We start from the raw sequence: 25,127 nt of genomic DNA, 5'->3' as shown, positions 1-25,127 counted from the left end.
TCTTTTAACAGTGTTCTTTTATTCACTCCTGGCCTGAGCTGACAGGATCCAGATGGGCTGAAACAGCAATTCCCAAAATTGGCAGTGACTCTGCTGGCTGGGAATTATGGAGGTGGTAATCCCAACACAGCTGAAGGAGGCCAAGTAGAAAAAAGTCAGGCCCGGGGTACTGAAAACTTTGTCCTGATTAGCAAGGACCCGTATTGTGTTGTTGAATTCAAGAGGCTTCATAAGTCTGAGGGCCATGGTCACTCTCCAACTTGGTTGTTCCTTCATTTGCAAATCGGTCTGTCGATTTCAAGATTAATTTCCAGAGGGACCGCAGAGAAAAAGATCAGACGTGGTGGTACGAACCTGTAGGACAGTCAAAATAGTGAAAAAAAAATTGTTCAAAAGGAACACCAAAAGATATGACAGTAAAACAGTAAAACAGTAAAACCAAAACCAAAACCTTATTTTAATGGACACATGCCCAAAGGATATATGTCAGGGGTCCTCAAACTTGGCCACTTTAAGACTTCAACTATGCTGGCTGGGGAATTCTGGGAGTTGAAGTCCACAAGTCTTAAAGTGGCCAAGTTTTAAAGAGGACCCCTGATATAAGTACAATAAGTGCTACATTAGAAAGGTCTTGAAGAAAACAACAAGGAGTCTCTTTAGGATACAGTTAGATAGTAGCTGGATGTTCTTGACTGGCAGAAAAGCCTTCCCCCTGTTCTAACTCCCTTTCCCCTTTTCTAGCTTTTTTATGGAAATGTTGACAAGGACACTCCTGTGATGACCGAATTCCAAGAACCGAAGGTGGCCCGTTATATTCGGGTCTTTCCATTGACCTGGAACGGTAGCCTCTGTATGAGACTGGAGGTTCTGGGCTGTCCCCTCTCCAGTAAGTATGGGAGAAACGGTGGTCTGTAGAACGGGGCAGAGCATCGACCGGTTTAAAACTATATCTGAGTAGGTGCAAAAGTTACCATAATACAGTACAGGCAGTCCTCAACTTATGACCACAACCGGGACAGAATTTCCGTTGCTAAGCAAGGGGGTGGTCAAGTGATTTTTGCCTCATTTTACAATCTTTTTTTGCACTGCTGTTGTTAAATGAATCACATAATCATTAAGCAAATCCAGCTCCCACTATTGGTTTTGCTTGTTGGAAGCCACCTGGAGAGACCGCAAATGGCAATCACGTGGCCCTGGGACCTTGTAGTAATCAGGAATACGTTTGTTGTCAAGCACCTTAATTTTGATCACATGACCATGGTGTCAGGGCCCACTTCAAAACCTCATCCCAAGAAAGCAGAACTCGTGGAAGCGGTTTCTTCCAAAAGGATCTTTTATTAGGAGAAGTTAATAGCAGGCATACTAGACAGGATCTGAGGATTTCCTGCCTAGATCGATAGGTAAAAGTATCCCAAGCAAAACCCCACCCCATAATTCATCCGGTCAGTTCAAATGGCCCAATCCCCACGTGTTAGGTTCCCCATAGGAACAGGGAGATAACATGGGCCAGTCTCTGGTTGTAGTTGCGATGGTTGCACTTTCTCTGGAAGCACGGAGATAAAGCAGATGGTTGCACTTTCTCTGGAAGCACGGAGATAAAGCAGAGTCGCAGGAGGTTGCATTCCATTCTTCCCCTCCCTTTGCTAGCTGACAGTAATGGGAAAGTTCACAAGAAATATTGCAGGAAAGCAAAGTGTTACATTTTAGCAATAGAGGAAGTTAGGCAATAACCCTCAAGCACTTCCCCCCTCCCCGCTAGGAGCATGCAGAACCCAGGATGAGAAGAGAGTGAGATTCGGGTCAAGATGAAGGAGAAAGAAATAGTAGATGCGGGAGGGGGGAAGAAAAGGAATTGGGAATCTATTGATACGGGTTCTGATACATGGGGATGTTGTGACGGTTCTAAGTATGAGGACCGGCTATAAGTCACTTTGTTTGCCCTCGTAACTTCAAATGATTGCTACACAAATGGTTGTATGTTGAGAACTACCTGAACATTCAAATTCATCTCAGTGCTTAGTGTTGCTTGTAGAAGATCCTTGTCCAGTTCAAAAGGAGCATTTTGAAAAACCAAACTCTTAAGGGTCTGCTGCTAGAAAAACTGGTAGTATTGGGCTAAGCAGAACTAAAATTCTGACCGGGTAATAAACCGCTATTGATTTGGTATTAAAGAGAGACAATTCGTATTAAAGTTCTCGCCATGTTTGATCTGCTCTTCCCTTCTTTTTGCAGGCATCCACAGCTACTACAGTTTGCAAAATGAAGTGATGACATCAGTGGACAACCTGGACTTTCGCCATCACAACTACAAGGACATGAGACAGGTGACTATAGGCATGTTGGAGAAGATCTTTACTCTTTAAGAAATGATGCTTTGAAGACCTTTAGGCAGGTTAGAGGTAAAGAATAACAGACAATATATCCACTCGAATTTTGATTTCAACTTGAATACAACAGTGTCTGAGATCCTCAGATGGGTTGTATGTCCTATGAATTACCCTTGGAAGTTGTTCAGCATATCTGCAGGATGTGAATCCCTCAAAAGATTCCACCTAACCCCACCTTTATTTTCAATTTTCTAGCTGGGAGTAATAGCAAATAGCACTTAGACTTCACAGTGTTTTACAGCTCTCTCTAAATGGTCTACAGAGTCAGCATTCTGCCCCCAACAATCTGGGTCCTCATTTTACCAACCTCAGAAGGATGGAAGGCTAAGTCAACCTTGAGCCGAATTGAACTCCTAGCAGTAAGCAGAGTTAGCCTGCAATACTGCATTTTAACCACTGTGCCACCACAGCTCTTACCATTGTTTTCCTTCCCTGCAGCTTATGAAGGTGGTGAATGAAGAATGTCCCACAATCACCCGTATCTACAATATTGGCAAAAGCTTTCGAGGGCTTAAGATCTATGCTATGGAGATATCGGATAATCCAGGGGAACATGAACTGGGTAAGAATCCCTCTGCCTTCTGCAGGCCAGGCCCAAAGGACTCAAACATCCCAACATATTATGCAGGTTGGATCGCAGTTCTTTTCATCTTAGTTCAAGAGAAGAGCCTGGGTGCACACCCAGAGACACAATAGACTTATACACTTGCACACAGCTACATACATATTTTACTTATTATTATCAGCAAAGTGCTTGTTAAGTAAAGTGATTTTTTTTTGTCATGCTGTTAAGCAAATCAGTGTGGTTGTTAAATGGATGTTGCAGTTGTTAAATAAACCAGACTTCCCCCATTGACTTTGCCAGCTGGGAAGGTCGCAAATGACAATCACGTGACCCTGGGACACTGCAACTGTCATAAATAGATGCTGGTTGCCAAGCAACCAAACTTTGATTTGACTATTGGTCTGCTGACTGATTTGATGTGACTGTCTGGACACTGTGATGATCCTAAGCATAAGAACTGATCATAAGCCATTTTTTCAGTCCTATAGTAACTTCAGATGGTCACTAAACAAACGGACTACCTGCAGATCTAAAAATTAACATATTGAAGATAAAAGTAGTTATGCTTGAAAGGGATAATATGAAATGATTGAAGCCATATATAAATAATAAGAAATTAGAGCAAATAGTAGACTTTCGTTACCTTGTAAAATGTATGGCTGTGAAAGTTGGACCATAAGAAAGGCTGAGCGCCAAAGAATGGAGGCCTTTGAACTCTGGTGCTGGGGAAGACTCCTGCGAGTCCCCTGGACTGCAAGGCGATCAAATCGGTGAGTCCTAGAGGAGATCAACCCCAACTGTTCTTTAGAAGGCCAGATGCTGAAGTTGAAACTCAAGTACTTTGGCCACCTAATGAGAAGGAAGGACTCACTGGAGAAGAGCCTGATGCTGGGAAAGATGGAGGGCAATAGAAGAAGGGGACGACAGAGAATGAGGTGGCTGGATGGAGTCACTGAAGCAATAGGCGTGAGCTTAAAGGGACTCCAGAAGATGGTAGAGGACAGGAAGGCCTGGAGGAATGTTGTCCATGGGATCGTGATGGGTCAGACACGACTTCGCAACTAACAACAACAAAAATTTCTTTTGCCCTGTACTTTCTTTCCACCTTTTGCATAACACGGCTTCCCCGGGAAGGGAATAGCATGATGGGTATTGATGCAAATATGTTTGTTGCCTTTTCTACTGAAGTATCAGCAACTTCCCATTTTGTATCATGATAGGGGAGCCAGAATTCCGCTACACTGCAGGCATTCACGGCAACGAGGTGTTGGGTCGGGAGCTGCTGCTCATGCTGATGCAGTTTATGTGCAAGGAGTTCAAGGACGGGAATCCGCGCATCCGGAACCTGGTGACAGAGACCCGCATCCACCTCGTCCCGTCACTCAATCCCGATGGCTATGAGATTGCCAGCCAAATGGTGAGGCTGAATTGGTCAATAGAGCTGAAGGAAACAAAAGATAGATGGAGGGAACCTTAAGCTGGAAGGGTTGGGGGCTATTACTAAAAGGAGAAAAAAAAAATAAGATGGAAATGCATCGATTTGCTAACTTTCTAAAATTACGCATATTGAGATCTGCTTTGGTTTTGCAAAGCTGCACCTTGCTTTCTTCACTATACTGTTTGTGTGTGTGTGTGTGTGTGTGTGTGTGTGTGTGTGTGTGTGTGTATACACACATATACATATATATGTTTTCTGAGATTTTTGCGGGTGTTTGTATGTAGGTCTTTGGTTATTCGGGTTTTCTCCTGCGTCAAATTGGAAGTGTCTTGGCGACGTTTCGACGAAGTCCCATTCGTCATCATCAGGCTGGTGTTTTCGGCTTCCTAGAAGCACGAAGCCGAAAACACCAGCCTGAAAATGACGAATGGGACTTCATCGAAACGTCACCAAGACACTTCCAATTTGACGCGGGAGAAAACCCGAATAACCAAAGACCTACCTACCTACCTACCTACCTACATACATACATACATACATACATACACACATACGGATACGTGTGTGTGTGTGTGTGTGTGTATGTGTGTGTGTAGAAAAATGGCTGGTTCAGAATTAGGTCTTCTGCCGAAGTGGAACACAAAGCGTGCAAGCAATTTTCAGCCTTGCAAATTTGAAGTTAGTGTTTACATACAACTGCCATGTTAGTTTTACACATACGTTTACAGTCCCCAGGCAGCACCACCACGAGGAACAAAAATAGGGAGGCCTACTTGTGATTGAGGGAGTCTCAAAAAAGCAACAAGAAACCAATAAAAAAATAAGCGTAAGGCCTAGCCACGAATAAGATTATGCAAGCATATCCTCTTTTCCACACATTTTGAACATGTCATGTGGGGGAATTCAGTGCAGAAAGCAGTTATGTTTGGAAGACAGGCTGCCAAAGAACTTGGCAGCTGGACACCATCAAAACTGACAGCAACCAGAGCCTAGAAAAACTCAAAGAAGCAGTGCAAGACTGGAAGATGTAGAGAGACCTGGTCCACACAATAATCAGGAGTTGGACATGACTGAATGGATAACCTCATGTTCACCCTCTTTTCAGGGCTCAGAACTGGGGAATTGGGCTCTGGGACACTGGAATGAAGAAGGCTTTGATCTCTTTGAGAACTTCCCTGATCTCAACAGCATCCTCTGGGCTGCAGAAGAGAGAAAATGGGTACCACACAGAGTCCCCAACCACCACATGCCAATTCCTGATCACTACCTTGCAGAAGATGCTGCAGTAAGTACACAGATGGGGGAAGGCGGGTGAGCATCTGGTGCAGGAAAAACCCACCAGCCCCTAAAACATGTACAGTATGTGGGTTTTTAAAGCCAGAAATAATCCACTTCAAGAAATAAAATATAGAATCATGGGGCTTTTTGTTTGTTTTCATCTGCTTGGGCTAGATGAGTTTAGAAAAAACGAAGAGGATTGGACCTTCTTAGGATTTGGTTGAGAGCATCGCCTAATCCCAGGGTTTTAGGCTAGTTTTTGAAAAAAAAGCATTCTGGAGGAAATTGCTTCTGGGCTATCACTAAGAAAACTAAATTGATTTTGAAGTCACCAGGAGTTGAGATGGAAATTGAGGTAGAATAGAACAGAACAGAACAGAACAGAATAGAATAGGGAATAGAGTAGAGTAGAGTAGAGTAGAGTAGAGTAGAATAGAATAGAATAGAATAGAATAGAATAGAATAGAATAGAATAGAATAGAATAGAATAGAATAGAATAGAATAGAATAGAATAGGGAATAGAATAGAGTAGAGCAGAGCAGAGCAGAGCAGAACAGAACAGAACAGAACAGAATAGAATAGAAGTGGGAGGGACCTTGGAGATCTTCTAGTCCAGCCCCCTGCTCAAGCAGGAGGACCTATACTGTCTCGGACAGGTGAATGTCCTGTCTCCTCTTAAAAATCTCCACTGATGGAGCACCCACGATTTCTGGGGATAAACTGTTTCACTGGTTAATCATTCTCACTGTTAGGAAGTTTCTCCTCAATTCCAGGTTGATTCTCTCTTTGATCAGTTTCCAACCGTTGTTTTGCATCTTTCCATCTGGTTCTTTAGTGAACAACCTGGCCCCCTCTGCCTTGTGGCAGCCCCTCATATACTGGAACACTGCTACCAAGTAGAACTTCATACAGCTTCATTTTTAAAATGAAAAAAAAAAGAGCAGCACAATCATGGCTTACAAGAAAACAAATGCTTATTTTCACTGGAATATAATAATAATACTTTATTATCAAAGTATAACATGTATACAGTGAAATTGGCTGAGCCTCCCTCTGTGCCCCCCACCACCACAAACTCGCGGTGACTACTCATTACCTATCCTTTTAACATGGCTCGGCCCCCAACTTATTTCACCCGGTGAACTAATTGCACATCACGCCGGCCTCACGAGTCTGTCATGCATAAAGTTGTAAAGTTATGCCCCATTCAGAAGCCTGACGGCCCATGGATAGAAGCTGTTCTTCAGCCTGTTGGTATAGCTGGCTATGTTTCTGTATCTCCTACCCGATGGTAGGAGAATAAAAAGGTACCAACCAGGGTGTGAGTCATCCCTGAAGATTTTCCTCACTCTGCCAAGGCAGCAGGCCCTGGCAATGTCATCCAGTGGAGTCAGGGAACAGCCCACGATGTCTTGTGCCGTGCTCACCACCATATTGTGATGTGTTCACCTTCTTTCCAACATCCATGACTTTACTTCGGAACCTTTTTTCTCCCAGGTGGCCGTTGAGGTGAGGGCCATCCTAGCCTGGATGGAGAAGATCCCCTTTGTGCTTGGTGCCAACTTCCAAGGGGGCGAGAAACTGATTACCTATCCTTTTAACATGGCTCGGCCCATCAATGAGAATGAAGTGGCTCCTCCACCTTCCCTGGAGGACTATGAAGAGGAGAACCCAGAAATCAAAGAGACCCCAGATCATGCCATCTTCCGCTGGCTGGCAATTTCCTACGCATCGGCCCATCTCACCATGACGGAAACATTTCGTGGAGGTTGTCACGACCAAGATATGACCAACGGGATGGGGATTGTCAATGGGGCTAAGTGGAAACCACAAGCGGGCAGTAAGTATGAAGCATGGAAGACAAGTGAAAGGCATCTTGACAGTCTGGTCTGTTAGGAGAATTGCCACTATTGATAATACGGAGCTGCACATGTGGATGGGCGCGTTTCAAACAAGATTCTTTCAAGTTCTCCTGCCTTTTTCTGCTTTCCACTCGTGTTTGTCTAGTGCCGTTTTGGTCTTCTCCTGTTTAGCTCTGAATTTGCATGGAGCGCCCGAGAAGCATTCTATATTTTTTCATTACAATGTCGATCCTTTTGGTTCAAAATATCCTCCCGTTTTTGCAGAATACAAAAAGGAAGGAGGAAAGAGTAAACTGAAATATTTAAAGACATGAGACAAGGAAAGGGGAAAATATATATATAGCTAAATTTAGTTTAGATAAGGACTGCCATCCCTATACCTCTTTCTCTCCTCGTTTATCCTGAGTGTGAGTTACTGTGCATGCATCCTAAGTGGTAGGATGTTGGCTTTCATGGTAATCTCTAGACTAATCCCTAGTCCCTAATCTGCATGGAATAGTGCAAACGGTTCTAAGAAAAAGTGCAGCTTTGGCAGTTCTTATGGCATACTGGCTAAAATGTGACCAGTGACCCTTAATGTTCTTACTGTTAAGGGGGGATGCTACATTGTGGCACAGATACCATCAAGCTGGTAGCCTCGCTTGACCCATCTTGTATTATGATTAATATTTATATTTAAGGGTGTAGGTTTGTACATATGTTGTATATAGCATGTTTAAATGTGTATTATTTATGTGTACCCTTTTGAGAGCAAGCAACAAAATTTCATTTTTAATATGTGCCATTGTCTGTCTGTCTGTCTGCCTGCCTGCCTACCTGCCTGCCTGCCTGCCTGCCTGCCTATCTATCTATCTATCTATCTATCTATTTGTTGGAGGCAAATATGCTGATTCTGTAAACCGCTTAAAGAGGGCTGTAAAGCACTGTGAAGTAGTATATAAGTCTAAGCGCTATTGCTATAGCCTGCCTGCCTGCCTGCCTGCCTGCCTGCCTGCCTACCTACCTACCTACCTACCTATCTATCTATCTGATATAGAAGTTTATTTCATTTGTTGAGCATTACCCCAGAACTATTTGGGCAGAGGTAGATGGTGATTTTGCAGAATTCTGAAAACATTTTTAACTTGCAATTATCTAACAATATTAACACTATTATTCTCTAAATTATGTTAAGGAAATCTGGATTTCAAAATTGTAATCTTGTACGTGTGTGTGTGTAAGAGGTGACACTAGGTTTAGATGGATTTATGGGTTGGTGTGACCTCCAGTAGGAAATGAGGCTAAATGGAAGATATTTATTTTTGAAGCGGTTCTCTCTTGAAGCTTTCTCATGAAATTCATCCTTTAAGGATTTGAGCGTCAGTCAGTTTTCTAAATTTCCTTCATCCTCTGACTTTGCAAAGTTTTTGTACAACTTGTGGAATTGTGTTTGTCAAGGGAATTAAGTCATTAAGTGGAGAGTGGAGGGTGATGTTCTTTTCCTGATAACTCTTTCAGCCCTGAATGATTTCAGCTACCTACACTCCAACTGTCTGGAGCTCTCCATCTACCCTGGGTGTGACAAATTTCCCCATGAAAGTGAACTACCACAGGAGTGGGAGAACAACAAGGAATCAATGCTGACTTTTATGGAACAGGTGAGGTACAGAGTTGGCCCAGAGAGTGGCAGTGAACACAACTTTTCAGCTGGGCTGGGCAGATACAGCAAAGTAGCACCTAGCGCTTAGAATATCTCAATGTACATTGGGTGCACCCGATACCCTCCTCAGTCAGTAAGGATTAAGCCAATAATACACCTTTGCTTCTACTTGCATGTGTGAGTGTCCTTCACCAAGTCATGCATGAAGAAGGCAACTTGTCCATCTGCACCATTACTGGATGACCTATAGAGTAGATGGAAAACGTTTGTGCTTTCCATTTGTTGTCTCCAAGTAGTAATTTTAATGGAAAAGAGGGAAATTATTAATGCACGTTTTAAAATTACATTTACAAGTTCAAGGTGGTGTCTAGAGCGGTGTCTCTACTTATTCTCCCACCAATAAGTCAACGACTCATCTTGAGCTAAGTGACTGGCCCCAAGTCACTCAATAAACTGTGTGTCTGGAAAGGGATTTAAATCTAAGTATCTATACTCAAGATCAATGCCTTACCTGCTGAACTATTGTATTTTTGTACTTAGCTGGAGTATTGAAAGCTCGCTTAGTTCTTCTGGTGTCTCTGCTACTCAAGGATAGTAAAAATATTGGATGGCTAAATACTGTGTTCACAGGGTTAGTTCCTTTAAGGACCTTGCTCTGAGCACCCTCAAACATTTTGGTGGATGGTGATTACTAAGAACAAGTATTTTTTCCTGTTATGTACAACGCAAAATATATCTAGTGTGTTAACTTGGAATTCGTGCCAAGTATCCTATGAGCCATCAGAGTTCTTAGCAGGTATCCATATTTTTTAAATAGCTTAATGGACTTTTCAGAGTATGTTCTGAGGCCTGAGGTGGATGACCACGGGAAAAGCAGCATCTACACAATTTAAAATAAAAATATAATTCTCCTGCCCTAATGACTTTGTCTTACAGGTACATCGCGGTATTAAGGGCACAGTGACAGATCAACAAGGAGATCCCATCGCAAATGTGTCCATTTCTGTGATGGGGATCAAACATGATGTGCATACAGGTAGGTCAAAAATAGTGAAGGCAAATATACAGGTCCTTATGTTGAGCCTTCTTAGCGCACGCATCTCCTTGATCTTTTTGCTTGCAAAGCATGTGCCTTTTTTCACACACACAGAGTTGGAAGGGACCTTGGTGGTCTTCTAGTCCAACCCCATGCTCAAGCAGGAGACCCTATACCATTCCAGACAAGCGACTGTCCAGTCTCTTCTTAAAAACCTCCAGTGATGGAGCACCCACAATTCTGAAGGCAAAGCGTTCCACTGGTTAATTATTCTCACCTTTAGGAAATCTCTCTTTAGTTCTATGTTGCTTCTCTCCTTCTTTAGTTTTAATCCATTGTTTCTTGTCTTCTGGGGCTTTGGGAAATAGGTTGACCCCCTTCTTCTTTGTGGCAGCCCCTCAAATATTGGAACACATTTCCTTATCTGCAATCAGTTTCAGCATCGTAGCAATAGCACTTAAGACTTATATACCACTTCACAGTGCTTAATAGCCCTCTCTAAGCGGTTTACAGAGTCAGCATATTGCCCCCAACACTCCAGGTCCTCATTTTACCGACTTCAGAAGGATGGTAGACTGAGTCAACCTTGAGCTGTTGACACTCGAACTGCTGGCAGTCGGCAGTCAGCAGAATTAGCCTGCAATACTGCATTCTAATCACTGCGCCACCAGCGCTCATCAGATATTGCTCTCTTGTGTTGCAGCAAGTGGAGGAGATTACTGGCGCATCCTGAATCCTGGCGAATACCGTGTCATAGCCAAGGCTGAGGGCTACAATCCGAGTGTCAAAACCTGCAGCGTCTTTTATGACATCGGAGCCACCCAGTGCAACTTCATCTTGTCACGGTCCAACTGGAAACGCATCCGAGAGATCATGGCCATGAATGGCAACCACCCTCTTGGGAGGCCCATGCCGGGACGACCCATGACCCCTAGGGAGCGCATGCGCTGGAGGATGAGGATGCGCCAAAGAGCTCGCCTGCGCCAGAAGATGCTGGATCGGCTGAGGAAAGCCAGCACAAGCCTTCCCACCACCGTTCCTCCCAGTTCTGCGTTTCCTTTCTGGTTCAGCAGCACCACGCTCCCACCGTGGAGTCAAGAGCCTCCCATAGCAGAGTCGGCCACTTCTTGGGATGCCGATGTCTACACCGAGACGGTGACGGAATGGGAGACAGTAACGGAGGAAGTAACCGAGGTGGAGATGACTGGCACTGCCTTTCCAATGACCACAGCAGAGACGTATACAGTGAACTTTGGCGACTAGTATCAGTCTGTCAGCTTGTGAGGACTGCAGGCCAGGAACGTTCTAAAGACATTCCTAAAGCCTACTCCGCCTCTTCTGGAGCAGGTAGTTGTATCCGTTCACTGTAGTAGGTGGAGGCATGTTCTCCTGGTTTTAGGACCCGCCAGGAACCCCCTTGCTTTAAACAGGCTCCAAGCGCCGTCACATTTGCATCATTTATTTTTCCAAACACATACACACATACAAACAGCTTTCTCTTTCTTCTTTGGATATAAAGGCTCAGCTTTCTTTTTAGGGTTGGAACACTAAACCTCTGCTGAATGGGAAATTGAGGTGAGCAAACTGCACATCTCAGACTGACTATAGAATAGGGAACAAGCTAAGAACATAATCCGGCTGAATCTTTAATGTTCTGGTATGTTAATCTTTTTTTTTTACTCCATTCTACTTTATTCTTATGTTCTTTACACTACAGTGTAAGATTCTTGCAATGTGGGGGGGGGGGAGAGAAGCAGACTAGGCCTATATCCAGAGGCCCACAGCTATTGATTCCCCGTGTAAATTCACTGAAACAATAAAGCCCACCAAGCGCTGACAGACACACTTGGAGCACAACTCAACAGTTTTATCGAAGTGTCCCCATGACTGCTTATCTGCAGTCTTAATACCTTTACGGAAGGGATGTACTATATGAAAAATTCAGACTTCTTTCCAATTCTACTTAAGAAGTGAAAGAATTCTTAAAGCGTAGAATGAAAACCATAACTAGAACCGGAGCAAACATTTATAAGGGGGGGGGGAGTTTATTTTTGACTTCTCAAAATGCCAACCAGGTTAAGTTTCCAAGGCATAAATGGCTGTCTTTCAGTTTTGCTCATTTGATCTGGTTTGAGAATTCCCATAGGATTCTGGCTATTTTCCAAAGTGAGGAGATGCTGCAGCCTAATCTTTTCCCAGTGACAAAGTCAGCATCACTTTTTTGTGGTCCTAACATCAAGGAAAGCTATTGCCTTGACTGCAACGGTCAAGAAGGAAGATTGAGATTTACTAAGTTCATGGATGACTTTGAAGCCGCCACTGCCCAGGAGATAGTCCAGGATCACCTTGAGCCATTTCGGTTTTTCCAACAGTTGTATTAATTGAATAAAATGAATTATGTAAGAAATTCCCCTTGTTCTTGGTCATGAAGATCAAACACGTGCAAAGGAACTGGAATATTTTATTGTATTCCTATCTATTTGAGCCAAAAGTCAAACTCTACAGTAAAAAGCAGGAACAGGGATGACTCCCAAGTTCTAGGAAGGAGAACAACTAAGCCCATGTCTCTCAGTCACCAGTCTCCATCACTGTCTCTTCTTCTTCGTCGTCATCACCAAAGGCGGAGAAAGTAACTGGCTGACAAGTGAGGTCACACAAATTGATCAAGCAAGCTGTGTGTGTTGTGCTGAAATCAGGAAGTGTCACCAGCAAGACTTTCTGGCCATCTTCTCCTGCAAAAGGAGAAGAAAAAATGAAGGCAACTATCAGAATTTGGGGAGGACAGGCATGAGGAAGGATGAGGAAAAAGTCACAATTATCCTCTTATCCCCCTCTTCCCAAGATGGGAAAAACGTTCATGATTGCTGTTGTTTTTAAGAAAGCTTTCCCAATATCTATCAGGGCTTGTATTAACAAACCTTTGCCTGTCTCTCACCACTGACTTCCAGAGACACCACGAGAGATGCTAGTATCACCTTGGCCATTTTTGGCCCTATCACCATGGCAGTGAGTGTGCTTTGTATGGAGAAGGCCCCAAATTGAAGCCCTGCTCTTACCAGAGAGGATTAAGGATTAGGGGATGATGAAGACATAAGATGCTGGGAAACAACTTGCAGTTCAGGAAATTTACATCGTTTTTTTTTCTACCTAGAGCAACGCTGATTTAACTTGGACTTGGACAAAAGCACCTCTTGGGTGAGGCGCTGCTGGGCTGCATTGACAAGGCTCTAACTTAGTATATAAAAAGCTTCCAGTACTGTGCAGCTCTCATGGGATCTGCTAGAAACAAAAATATCCAATAAAAATAAGCCAACTTGAAAAACCAGAACTGGTGCAGCTGAGAAAGAGCCTCAGTAGTTACAAAAGCATTGAACTGTCCAACTTAACGGAGAGATTTAAAGACTTAAATAGCACAGTAGCAACTTATAGAATCCTGCCTCTGAGTGTTTTGTTTGCTCACGCAAACATTTCAAAAGCCTATTTTAACTCACTCCCCAAACTTTGGGGCAGAATATTCTGGGCTCGGACAACCATCCTGGTTACACAAGGGTGAGCTTTTGCAACCTTTTGTACTAGGCTGGCAACAGCCGCAAAAGCCACAAAACTTCTGCAGAGAGGAGCTATGAGAAATTTCTATGGGATATTGAGAAGATTCTGTGATTTGGCCATGTCCACCACCCATCCATCCTGCCCTCCCTTTTTTTTTTTTTGCATGTTTTGGGCTCCTTTCTGCAGCAAACCTCATAAGAGACGGCAAACTCCATTATGGTGACAATCTACTTTATAAGGGGAAGGGAATTAGAGAGCAGGTCTGAATTCTGCATCAATCCTCATATTTATATGAACAGCTAATGATTTCAGAGGCAACAAAACAAGCAGTTTCCAAAATGGGGTTCTTCAGAAAAACAACTAGAAAATTTTTTTGGTCTCTTTTGCCAACTCTGGTTTAGCATGTTGGGTGCTCCAGCAAACATGTTCATTTAAGCAGTCACAGTTAAATACTGTCTTAGCACCAAGTGAGAATCTAAGTTGTTTGCTGGGACAGCGAGACTCAAGAGAGGTGTCCTGGGCTTCCATCCTGCTTTTATTCTTTTCTATCTAGTAGCGATGGAACTTTGTCTTTCGCCGGACACCGGCTCCCAATTTATTGATTATGCCTTTAGTAATAAAACCACCAAGTCTCAGCCAGGAAGAAGCCAAGCCAAGCCTTTCTTGTAAAGCAGTGGTTCTCAACCTTTTTAATGCCGTGACCCCCCAACCGGTCATAAGTCGAGGACTACTCAACCAGTCGTAAGTCGAGGACTACTCAACTGGTGCAGCACCGTTTGCAGAATGGGACTTTTGGTGGGCTCAGCAGGGCAGAGACAGCCTGGACAATTCCTATTGGCTTTTGAAAGCCAATAGAATAAAAGGGAGTAGCACAGCTAAAGAAAAGAGGGAAAAAATGGCGAACTGCGTTGTTTGGTGACCCCCGTGAAATGGTCGTTCGACCCCAAATGGGGTCCCGACCCACAGGTTGAGAACCACTGTTGTAAAGGATGCAGCTGCCAATACTGGCTTACCTTTGACTTCCTTGGATTTGAAGGCGGGTGCATTTCCGCAGAAATAGATATGAGGGCAGTCGCTGAAGATGAAGGGGTCCGTCTTGTAAAATGGGTAACAGCCTGAAAGACGAGGCAGACCAGGTCCTTTAAATAAATGGTCCACCAGAAGCAGCCTTAAGGCTTAACATGCATTTTGCTCCTTGCATGGAAACAACACACGGTGCTTCAGACATTCGATGGTCCCAAACAGGCTGTGACCTCACCCATAAAAATGCAGATCTAGGCTGATTTGAGTTTGGGCCAAAATCCATGAGAATTTGAAAGGAAAAGTAGGGTACAGCTGGTGTACCTCACTCTACTGCTCCTCCTTCCCTCCATGCAGTTTTTGCCCAGTGGTTTCTCTGGCACCTTCCTCCTACCTCCCATCGTGTTGAATCCAAATGCAGCATATATGCCCAGCCCCCTGGGCCTCATCCCCATCTTCCCTGTGCCTTCACCCCTTCCACATCTACTCGAGGGATCTAGCCTTATTTTCTTGCCAAAGCCCACCACTAGCCTTCCTTTTCCCTGCTCTCTCTCCCACAGTGGAACAAGTTCTGTTGGAATACACCAGCTTCAGTTCTGGGCAACGATCTAACACCTGCTCCAGTTCCATGTGCATGTGCTTTATCCTGTGCAGAGAATGCTCTACCTACAGCCAGTGCTCTACTAGGAGATAAGGTTGAAAGTGCAGGCACTGCATTCTCCATTTGCAATCCCAGAATTGTATGCTTTGTGATAACATTTGCATTGCATTCTCACTGGCTTTAGATACTATGGGCACTCACATATTTAATCACAGTCTTATATTTAAGATATATTACAGAAATTAATACAAAGAGGAGGAAGCAGACACTGATCTTCCACTACAGGCAACTGTCCCCTCTTCCTTTATCCAAAATACATGAGCTGCACATTTGAGAGGGCTTGCTAGAAACCAGACTTTAATCCCTCAGTAATAAACCCCAGGTCAAACAACCTGAGAGTTGGTTTAGCCCAGGGGTGGGGAACCTTGGCTCTTTTATGACTTGTGGACTTCAACTCCCAGAATTCCTGAGCCAGCCATGCTTAAGGTGGTTTAGCCCATCCAAGCTTAAAACAAGGCAAACAAAATCCAGCAAATGTATCTCTTAGTTATATTACCCAGAGTGTCAGGAGCTGTGGGGCTGACATGCCCAATCCTTAAGGTCCATTCCAGAATTTCCAGATAATCAGACATGCTGCTGTACTTGAAAATATCACTTACGTTTTGGCCTGAAGTTCCCAGAAATCTAAACAGAAAAAAAGAAAATAATGCCCAACCATTCAGTGGCTGTTGAAAGTCAACAACAGTGCTGAAAAGCATGGTTGACTTCGGATAAGCAAAGCCAATGGGGGAAGCTGGATTTGTTTTAACAACGGTACGATTCACTTAACAAATGCAGGGATGCACTTCACAACTGTGGCACAAAACGTTATAAAACTGGGCAAGAGTCTCTTCACAACTGCTCTGCTTAGCAATGGAAAGTCTGGCCCCAGTTGTGACTGTAGGTTGAGAACAACCTATCCTATACAGCAGAGATCCCCAACCTTTTGGGCACCAGGGACCGGTTATACGGTGAGAGGTTTTTCTGCAGACCGGAGGGGGCGTGGTTTTGTGTGCTGCCTGCATCCCGTGGATGGGGCTTTCCTTGTTTGTATGGACCGGTTGCTGGCATGCTGTGGCCCAGTACCGGTCCACGGCCCAGGGGTTGGGGACCCCTGCTATACAGAACAAAGAAGCCGGTTTTTACCTGACTCCATCAATGTTTGCCTGGTATGGGTTGGTGACTAGCTGCAGGGTGGTGTACCCATTTGAGAGAGGAAACATGCAGCGATGCAGGGGCTGCTGAGGCAAGGTGTAGTTGGTTGGGTCAAACTCTCCCGGCATCACATCCACAGGGACAGACATCTGTAAGGGGAGAGCGAGCAAGCCCTTCTTAGATCCAGAGAACACTTCTCGCCATGGATGGAGGGAAAAAACAGAACAGCTTCTTCAAAACAAGACTTACACAGAGCTGCAGCAGAATTTCATCCAGCATTTTTACAGCTTCAACACTGGCCGCCTGAGTCTTCTTGGTGAGGTATTTTGCCTGCCCGACAGTGTACAAAAAAGAGCGAGGTGTGAATTAAGAGGGAATGAAAGAAATGCTGAATGAATACAAGGGAAAGTGAGGAATGATCGTTAAGGACTCTTCCCCCCCCCTCCTGCCTCCCTCCATAAGGCAGAAATATCCCCATTGTAAAATCTCTTTTTAAGAACAAGAAATTCTAGACGTAGGTTTACACCAAAATCCAAAAGATGGAATGAAGCATATACGAAGAAACTGATAGCACAGACTGGAAAGGGTTGGTGGAGAAGCTCAAAGCTTTCCGACTCGAAGTAGGAGCTGAGCCAAAATGTTTTTGAACTGGTAGAAGCATAAAAATCCCACTGGAGTTTTTGTTTATGATTAGGTTGGAATCTTGGCTCAAAGAACAAAGGACACCAATTTGCCTTAAGATTCCATAATACTTTTCTTGGCATGTTTTCAGAAGGGCTGGATGACCATTGTTTGGAATTATCCTGCAAGCATAAAAGGATTGTAACTCTACAAAACTGGGAGATCACACCTCAGGAGATGCGCCAATACATTTTGTCTTGCTCAACCCTAAATGTATTAAGATCACCAATGAATTGGCTGGTGATCTTCCACCTGAAGGAACAGAACTAGAGATCTTCGCTAGTTGGGCCTAGTGGTGAAGGCAGCCAGGCTAGAACCAGGAGACTGTGAGTTCTAGTCCCGCCTTAAGCATGAAAGCCAGAGGAGTGACTTTGAGGCAATCACCAGGAGACTGTGAGTTCTAGTCCTGCCTTAGCTGGTTGGGTGACTTTGGGCCAGTCACTCTCCCAGCCCCATCCACCTCGCAGGCTTCTTCATGTGGGGAAAACAGGAGGAAGGAATATTAGGAACATTCACCAGCTTGAGTTATTTACATAAACAATGGTGTGCGAAAAATAAATCTAATAAACCAATCCATCCCTCTTGGAACAGAGAGTGAAAGAAAGGCACAACATAAATGCAACGTATAAGCTAACAACACGGCTCACAGGACACTTCTGACACCTTGTGCATGCTGTCTCTGCTCTGGGTATTCTGACTAAGCATGTTGCCTGCCAGAATGACTCGGGAAATGAGGGCCGCGCTGGATTGCTCCCCTTCCGCGCCCAGCTGTCCTGTCACCATGTCCACCAGAAGCTGCGTGCCCAGGAGACCGTCTCCACTCTTGCCACCAAGGCCCAGGCCTGACACCAGCAAGACAAATCTGCAAGGTGAGAAACAAGCCATGGGTGTCAGAGAACAGAGTGGCTTTTCAGGAAAATGAAAAAGCTTCTCAGGAAAGGCGGGGGAAGTGGGCCCATCACCAGGATCACTCAGCCACGAAGATGGCACTTGGTCAGGTCCCTGTAAATGAGCAGGTAAGCCACGAGGGTGAAGGGGTGCCATGTTGGCATCAGTGGAGGAAGCACAATTTTAGGTCCTAAGGCAAAGGTCTTCAAAGTTGGCCCTTTTATGACTTATGGACTTCAACTCCCAGAATTCCTCAGCCAGGCACACAGTTGAAGTCCACAAGTCATAAAAGGGCCAACTTTGAAGACCCCTGTCCTAAGGGATGGTTGTGTTTTTTAGAAAAAGGAAAATATGTGCATTAAACTTAGTCCCAGTTTCATGCATCTATTTTTCTTTCTTTGCTAAAAAAGGCACCTGATATTTTTCAGATGCTCAGGGATGCCATTGTAGGCACTCCATGCCACCAAAAAAAAAGGTGAGAAATTTATAGCTTGGCCTCCACAGGTATAAACAAACTGTTAAGTAATTGTTAGTTGCTCCACCATTAAGGGCAGAACTCTGGGAAATCATATCTCTGGATGTGGCCACTTGCGAGAACAAACTTGGGAAGCCTGTTCCTCGTTCCAGTTCGAGGATTGCAATTGGTGGAAAGGGTAAAGGTAGTCCTCGACTTACAACAGTTCACTCACTGACCGTTCAAAGTTGCAACGGCTCTGGAAAAAGCGACTTATGACCACTTTTCAGTTACAGCCTTTGCCGCGTCCCCATGATCCACGAGATCAAAATTCAGATGCTGGGCAACTGGTTCAGACTTATAACCGTTGCTGTGTCCCGGGGTCATGTGGTCCCCTTTTGACAAGCAAAACCAATGGGGAAGCCAGGTTCGCTTAACAACTGGGTTACTAACTGGTCAACTGCAGCGATCTGTTTAACAACGGTGGCAAGAAAAGTCACAAAATGGGACAAAACCCACTTAACAAAGGTCACAGAAATTTAACCACAGACTTTGGGGCTCAACTGTGGTTGTTAAGTTGAGGACTGCCTGTATTCTGAGTGACAGAGACCCCCCGACTGCTACTGCAGAGGTCGTCATGGGACCAGGTTATTGGGGGGGGGGCTCACTTGTCTGTGCTGGGCCCCATCATGGGCAGCTGGGTTGGCATATCCGCAAAGCAGTGATCTTCCACCAGGAACCTGCCGTCATCCTTCTCTGAACCATAGACGGCGAGGATGGTCCCTAGAACAGCCAGAAAGGGACAGAGGTGAGCACCTGAATGGAAAGTTTCCCTCCACGAAAGTCAAGACTTTCCAAAGAAGTCGAGAACAAGAAGCTCAAAACAGGGTCATCAGCCCACCTGTCACCAGCTTGTCGATCGGTATCTCTCCCTCTAGTCTGATCCGCTGCAGCTCATCCTCCAGGATCAGTTCGTCGGACTCGTGGATGTACTTGAGGCGGGGAGGATGGGGGGGTAGATTGTGCTGCGAAGATGAACAAAATCTTGCAAGCAAATGCCCACCAGCTTTGAAGCTAAGCCTCTGGTGACACTTGGCCAGGAGCTAAATCGCCATTTCAGCTGCTTAACTTTAAATCCATTCTTGGCCCAAGAAACTCCTTTAGTGCATTTTTCATTCTGGAATGTGACACAGAGACTCCACAGGGAACGATACCAATTTAGCATAGAGCAAACTGATGGAAGTTTCTTCTACCACCCCCACCCCCCAACGGTCTCTTCTCTCATTGCTTTACATTCGGGAATTGCCCTATTTTGGAAAGCTTCTTAAGCAGTGAATTTTCCTATGGTCATTTACGATTGTTTTGTTTTTTACAGATTTTCAGATTGATAGTTCAAGTTTTAGCAATGCTGTAGTTATTGTTCTGATTCTGTCAGCTTCTGAAAGACATATTTTTTTAAAGATTTGTCACCATATTTTATTGCTCCCCCGTGGTAAGCAGAACAGAGGCCTCTCAACCACTGTCCCTGATTGTTTTGCAGCAAATAACATTCTAGACTATTTTATGTCCACTGCATTTTAAGAAAAAAAAATACTGCAGACCATAAATTGATAGCTAAGTAACTTCAGATTGCAGAATTAAAGGGAAGATTTAAATATGTTATTTCTAGAAGCACATATTTAATAAACAGGAAAGAGCTGAGTTTCCACTGTGCATTTAACTCAAAAAGCTCTGGCAGAAGACTTTTGCCCCACAGGGAGAACTTTGCATTTGCTGGCAATCCCACAATTTTTTTCCACTGTCCCATGAACTGACAGACAATTGGTAATGGCTGAATCATCCCACATTTTTTTTCATCAAGGATTCAACATGCTGAAATAATACTTTTGAAATCATCAGCAAGAGCCTTGTGGATTTATGACATTTTCAGTCATTGCCAACACAGCAATGAATCAACTACAGAAAAAAAGGCCTATAAGGCAAAATCTTATAATAAATAGCACTGATTTCCCAATCTGTCCTGATTAATGGATTCACGAAAATTGCTAAGATGTTTCTATTTAATGTTTGTTGGCCCTCAGGAACACAGCAAGCAGGTTTTATTGAACAAACAAACAAAAAAGTATTCTAGAATGATGTTACTCATTTGGTCAATCACTTTTACAGCCAATCTTTGGTGGTAAATTTCCAACACATGTTTGCCATCAAGTCATGTCTGAATGTCTTACTGGGACAAGTTTAATATTACTCATCAACCACCCTTCCAAAAGAAGCTAAATGTTCACCTGATTGCGCAAGAGAGCAGTTTTTAAAACAATAAGTCTGTTTTACAGACAATAAGTCCTTCTAGTCAGAAAATTTATCTTTTTGCTCACAAAATCCTGAGCAATTATTATGCAAGGGAAGTTTGTTCAGGGAATGTCTTCTTTCCATTTTCCAATTTTTTTTTATAACCCCAGCATTATACAAGGCACTAGGACTGTGAGTCCAGCAAAGTCATTGCAAAACCTGAAAGGGTTTGAAACTCAGTTGCAAACTCTTTAAGCTGTCAGCTGCCTTTGACATCCCCCAAGCTTCTTGAACGAAACCTGTAAGTTCCCTTTCTCATACCTCTTCGCTAATTTCCCGTAAGATGGAAGGCTGAAGCTGCATGCACTTGAACAGTGTTCCCACCACACAGCACTTCTCTGAGATCTGTAACTCGCATAGCTTTTTCACCGTAATGTTACTCCCTTTAGGAAAAATAGACAATAGATTAAATGTGATAAAATGTTAAGAGTCTATGAAGTTGAATTAATTAGAAGGGTTACTTCTAGTCAACCTACTTAAAAGTCCAACATCTATCTAGTTTCTGGGCTCACAACGTAAAATTTTATTTATTATTTTTTGGGAAACAATTATGGGCATATTTCAATATAAATTCCAAACCAGCATATTATAAAAGTAATCACATATCAAGATAATAAAAAATACTGCAATACTACATACATCCTCAAAGCCCTACAGCAGGGATGTCAAACTGCCGGCCCACAGCCCAGACCCGTCATCAGGAAACCACGCCCACCCCATTGCCGGCAATGGCAAAAAAGCTCCAATACATTGCGCAATGTCACATGACCTCGCGGGTTTGACATGTCTGCCCTACGGTGTCTGCAAAACAAGGCTTCATTATGATAAGCTCACCCCATTTACGCCGGGCTCTGTCCACCAATAACGGTCTCATCTGGATAAGGCGTGTAGCATAGATATGAGCATATTGCCGACTGAATGTTCGCTCCCCAAGCCTGAAATTCTGGGAGCAGTTGGTGTATGTTGAGATGGGCACGCGGGCAAAGGTGGAAGCTACTGCAGACGGCGATGTCAAGAGTCCCTGTGCAGACTGGACACCTTGCTCTGAGAACATAGCCTTGCAGGAGAACGAAGCAGGTATGTAGAAGATTTCTGCTGGAGACAAAGAAATTAAATGAGTGATTAGGGAAGTGCTCTACAGAGTTTGAAATCAGGAATCTGGTAGCAACTTTTCTGACATAACGGTAACATGCTTTTTTTTAAAGGATAGGCTTTTGTGAGATGCATCCTACTTCACCAGTTGCTGCTTTTTGCATCTCAAAAAGTAGCTGAAACTCACAAGAAATTAAACCTTTAAGAGCGTGCTTATTTATTTGCTTGTTTGTTGATCAATTTCTCAGTAAACAACTTTTTGTTAGACGGAAAAGGTGTTGAAGGCTCCTTGGTGCTCTCTGAACCTGCTTGTTTTCTTGCAGATGTTTCATTACCCAACTAGGTAACATCATCAGTGGGATTTGGTCTCAGTTTATATTCCAGTGCCTTGCCCTGTCAGTGTTGGTGGGGATGGTCTTGGGCAGGAGTCTTCAAACCTGGTCCTTTTATGACTCGTGGACTTCAACTCCCAGAATTCCTCAGCCAGCCCTGGCTGGCTGAGGAATTCTGGGAGTTGAAGTCCATGAGTCATAGAAGGTCCAAGTTTGAAGACCCCTGACCTAGACCAGCATGCCTGGCTGAGGAATTCTGGGAGTTGAAGTCCACAAGTCATAAAAGAGCCAGGTTTGAAGACCCCTGGTCTTGGGGGGTCTTTTGGGCTGTTTACTGTTAGCTTGTTTGGCAGTTCCTTGATTGGGTTCCTTCTCAACGTTCACGTTGGCAGCCATTTATCAATTGATTACATCGACTCCTGCCCTGAGCTGGGGCTGATTCAAGGGCCGCTTTAAATTTCAGGATTTTAGGCTGGTGATGTAGAAGCCACTGCTTGGGGGGGGGGGACATTGATTTATATATTATGCAATATTTAAAAATGCCAGTTACTTTCTCTTGCCTGATGCACTTTGTACAATGGAGCAAAAGAGTCCACTGGAGTTGGGTGACTAATAAATTCAATAATAATACTAATAATGACAGCAAGAATAGGCAGAAACCATGCAAACCTACCCCGCCAAGCCCAATTCCCAAGACTTCTGCCTGCCGGGCTCAGCCCTTCCCTCCAAGGCTCCCGATCGCCGGTGAGACCCCTTTGCCCACCTTCCCCTGCCTCACCCCAGGGCTTCACCGGCCGGATTTCCACCTGCCATACAAATTCACGCTCCTTCTCCACCCCCCCCTTCCGCCTCAAGCGCCGACCCGGAGGAAAACACAGTCTCCCCCGTCAGAGTCAACAGTCAGCGGCTCTTTCGCGCCGATCGAGCCCCGCATGGCTCGCGAGAAGCCCCGCAGGAGGACCGAGCGCGAAGGAGAAAAGCGCGCCGAATCCGAAAGGGGAATCCCAGGCGGGGCCTGAGGCACGCCGACGGGAAGTGACGTAGCGGCGCCGCGCAGCCTTTCCTCCTTCCGTAGACTCCCATCTTTTAGAGTAATAATACCTTGGAAGTGGAGTTTCCGGGTCGCTTTTTTTTTTTTCCCTCCTCCTTCGCAAGAGGGAGTTTTAGAACGGCTGGCTGTGCCGCGTTCGGGGGCGGGGGCAGGCGTGTCCACTTATCCCGCTCCCCCCCCTCTCCAAACGACGCATGCGCTTAAGCCCTTTTAGGGCGTTCCGTGTTGGATTCGCACGTGACTTCTGGCTGAGGGATTCTGGGAGTTGAAGTCCGCAAGCCTTAAAGTTGCCAAGTTTAGAGACCCCTGGGTTAAATCTAGAGGAAAGTCCACATTCTTAAAACCCCAACACAGACTGATATCAGGAGCCCGGAATGTCTACTCTTTCCACAAAAAAAGTTTTTTTGGGGAAAAAAAAATACTTAGGTGAAAGCCTGGAAGGTAAAGATTTCAGTAAGTTATTCCAAGGGTCACTCCAGCCATGCTGGATATAAGGATGGTGGCTGGCTAGAATAGCGGTTTTAAGGATCTTGTGTGCTGCTTATTTAAGAAGGAAATTAATATTTTAGTACATGGTTTTCCCAGTTGCAATGTATGGCTGTGAAAGCTGGACCATAAGAAAGGCTGAGCGCCAAAGAATTGAGGCCTTTGAACTATGGTGCTGGAGAAGACTCCTGCGAGTCCCCTGGACTGCAAGGCATTCAAACCGGTCAGTCCTAGAAGAGATCAACCCTGACTGCTCTTTAGAAGGCCAGATCCTGAAGTTGAAACTCAAGTACTTTGGCCACCTAATGAGAAGGAAGGACTCCCTGGAGAAGGGCCTATTGCTGGGAAAGATTGAGGGCAATAGAAGAAGGGACGACAGAGAATGAGGGGGCTGGATGGAGTCACTGAAGCAGTAGGCGTGAGCTTAAATGGACTCCAGAAGATGGTAGAGGACAGGAAGGCCTGGAGGAACGTTGTCCATGGGGTTGCGATGGGTCGGACATGACTTTGCAATTAACAACAACACATGGCACGACAAGCTAAGAAGAAACTGTTTTAGAAGAAACCTATTCTCACAGTTGTAAGTTGTTAAAAAAAAACCTTACTAAAACAGCTGCATTTTAGGGCCTTGATACCTTTGGGTGCGTTCTATGATAATTCAGTTAGGAAATGAGAACTAAAAGATGGGGAAGGGGAGGGGAGGAAGGGGAGAAGAGGGAGGGAGGGAAGGGAAGAAGGAAGGGAAGAAAAGGATGGGAGGAAGTAAGGGAAGAGAAGGGTGGGAGAAAAGGAAGGAAGGAATGTCCTGTACAACATATCAGAACCTTTAAAAAATGTCATCCATCGGCATCCATTTTACACCATACTTGTCCCTCCTGTGGTGTAAAATGGATATCCTCAAGTATGGTCATGTCCTGTTTTCAGTCTTTCTCACTACACTGTCAGAGAAATTAGCTTGATGACTCTTGTCTTCATGATCATTTTGGCTTGGACTTCAGGCTCATTGGCTTCCACCTGGCTTCCACCTTCCACCACTGAAGGATTTGACCACATTCTGCCTAACCAAGTATCTACCAGGCCTTATTCTGTGCTTCATACTCTTGAAAGAGAGCTCTGCCTAAGTGTAGAAGGCAAGACTAGCATTTCCTTCAGATGTATGTTGCACCAGAAGGTCAATTTAAACCAGAAAAGAGCCGGCTTTCATTAATCACATATTGCTGATTC

The 25,127-nt window shown here is 44.5% G+C and overlaps 2 protein-coding genes across 6 annotated transcripts in view; one reads left to right on the top strand and one right to left on the bottom strand.

The window, feature by feature from the left end:
- Positions 1–12,613, top strand: part of AEBP1 (AE binding protein 1) — a 32,887-nt gene extending 20,274 nt beyond the window's left edge. For all 3 annotated transcript variants that reach the window (XM_039356489.1, XM_039356490.1, XM_039356488.1), the window contains exons 14-22: positions 742–886; positions 2,233–2,324; positions 2,826–2,949; positions 4,173–4,369; positions 5,496–5,675; positions 7,167–7,509; positions 9,029–9,168; positions 10,107–10,206; positions 10,910–12,613. In XM_039356489.1, coding sequence (XP_039212423.1) covers positions 742–886; positions 2,233–2,324; positions 2,826–2,949; positions 4,173–4,369; positions 5,496–5,675; positions 7,167–7,509; positions 9,029–9,168; positions 10,107–10,206; positions 10,910–11,469 — 1,881 coding nt within the window. In that variant the 3' untranslated portion in view covers positions 11,470–12,613. The remainder of the gene's footprint in view (positions 1–741; positions 887–2,232; positions 2,325–2,825; positions 2,950–4,172; positions 4,370–5,495; positions 5,676–7,166; positions 7,510–9,028; positions 9,169–10,106; positions 10,207–10,909) is intronic.
- A 34-nt stretch (positions 12,614–12,647) lies between these two features.
- On the bottom strand, positions 12,648–23,398 carry POLD2 (DNA polymerase delta 2, accessory subunit). 3 transcript variants are annotated; one of them, XM_039356493.1, is made up of 11 exons: positions 23,040–23,398; positions 21,777–22,037; positions 21,204–21,325; positions 19,495–19,618; positions 19,262–19,376; positions 17,915–18,113; positions 16,820–16,900; positions 16,562–16,719; positions 15,933–16,060; positions 14,769–14,870; positions 12,648–12,938 (listed from the first exon to the last, which is right to left on the bottom strand). In XM_039356493.1, the coding sequence occupies exons 2-11, from the start codon at positions 21,994–21,996 to the stop codon at positions 12,775–12,777; spliced, it is 1,413 nt and encodes a 470-aa protein (XP_039212427.1). In that variant the 5' UTR covers positions 21,997–22,037; positions 23,040–23,398; the 3' UTR covers positions 12,648–12,774. The 3 variants fall into 3 exon arrangements, with proteins under 3 accessions (XP_039212427.1, XP_039212426.1, XP_039212428.1); XM_039356492.1 differs by having other exon boundaries at positions 21,777–22,034; XM_039356494.1 differs by having other exon boundaries at positions 21,777–22,034; positions 23,145–23,398.
- Between the last annotated feature and the right edge of the window lie 1,729 nt (positions 23,399–25,127).

Source organism: Crotalus tigris, unplaced genomic scaffold (genome assembly GCF_016545835.1).
Source record: "Crotalus tigris isolate CLP2741 ecotype Arizona unplaced genomic scaffold, ASM1654583v1 scf7180000018825.4774228, whole genome shotgun sequence".
Taxonomy (NCBI): domain Eukaryota; kingdom Metazoa; phylum Chordata; class Lepidosauria; order Squamata; family Viperidae; genus Crotalus; species Crotalus tigris.
The sequence above is the reverse complement of the archived record's forward strand: the minus strand, read 5'-3'. Positions and strand labels throughout refer to the sequence as shown.

What these genes read in the sequence shown, in the direction of transcription:
- POLD2 (XM_039356493.1), bottom strand. Translation starts at nt 21,996, where the DNA reads ATGTTCTCAGAGCAAGGTGTCCAGTCTGCACAGGGACTCTTGACATCG. An exon ending in GATCGACAAGCTGGTGACAG is followed by an intron (nt 19,377 to 19,494) that starts GTGGGCTGATGA and finishes TGGCTGTTCTAG; the next exon opens with GGACCATCCTCGCCGTCTAT. An exon ending in GCAGAGACAGCATGCACAAG is followed by an intron (nt 16,901 to 17,914) that starts GTGTCAGAAGTG and finishes ACTGTCGGGCAG; the next exon opens with GCAAAATACCTCACCAAGAA.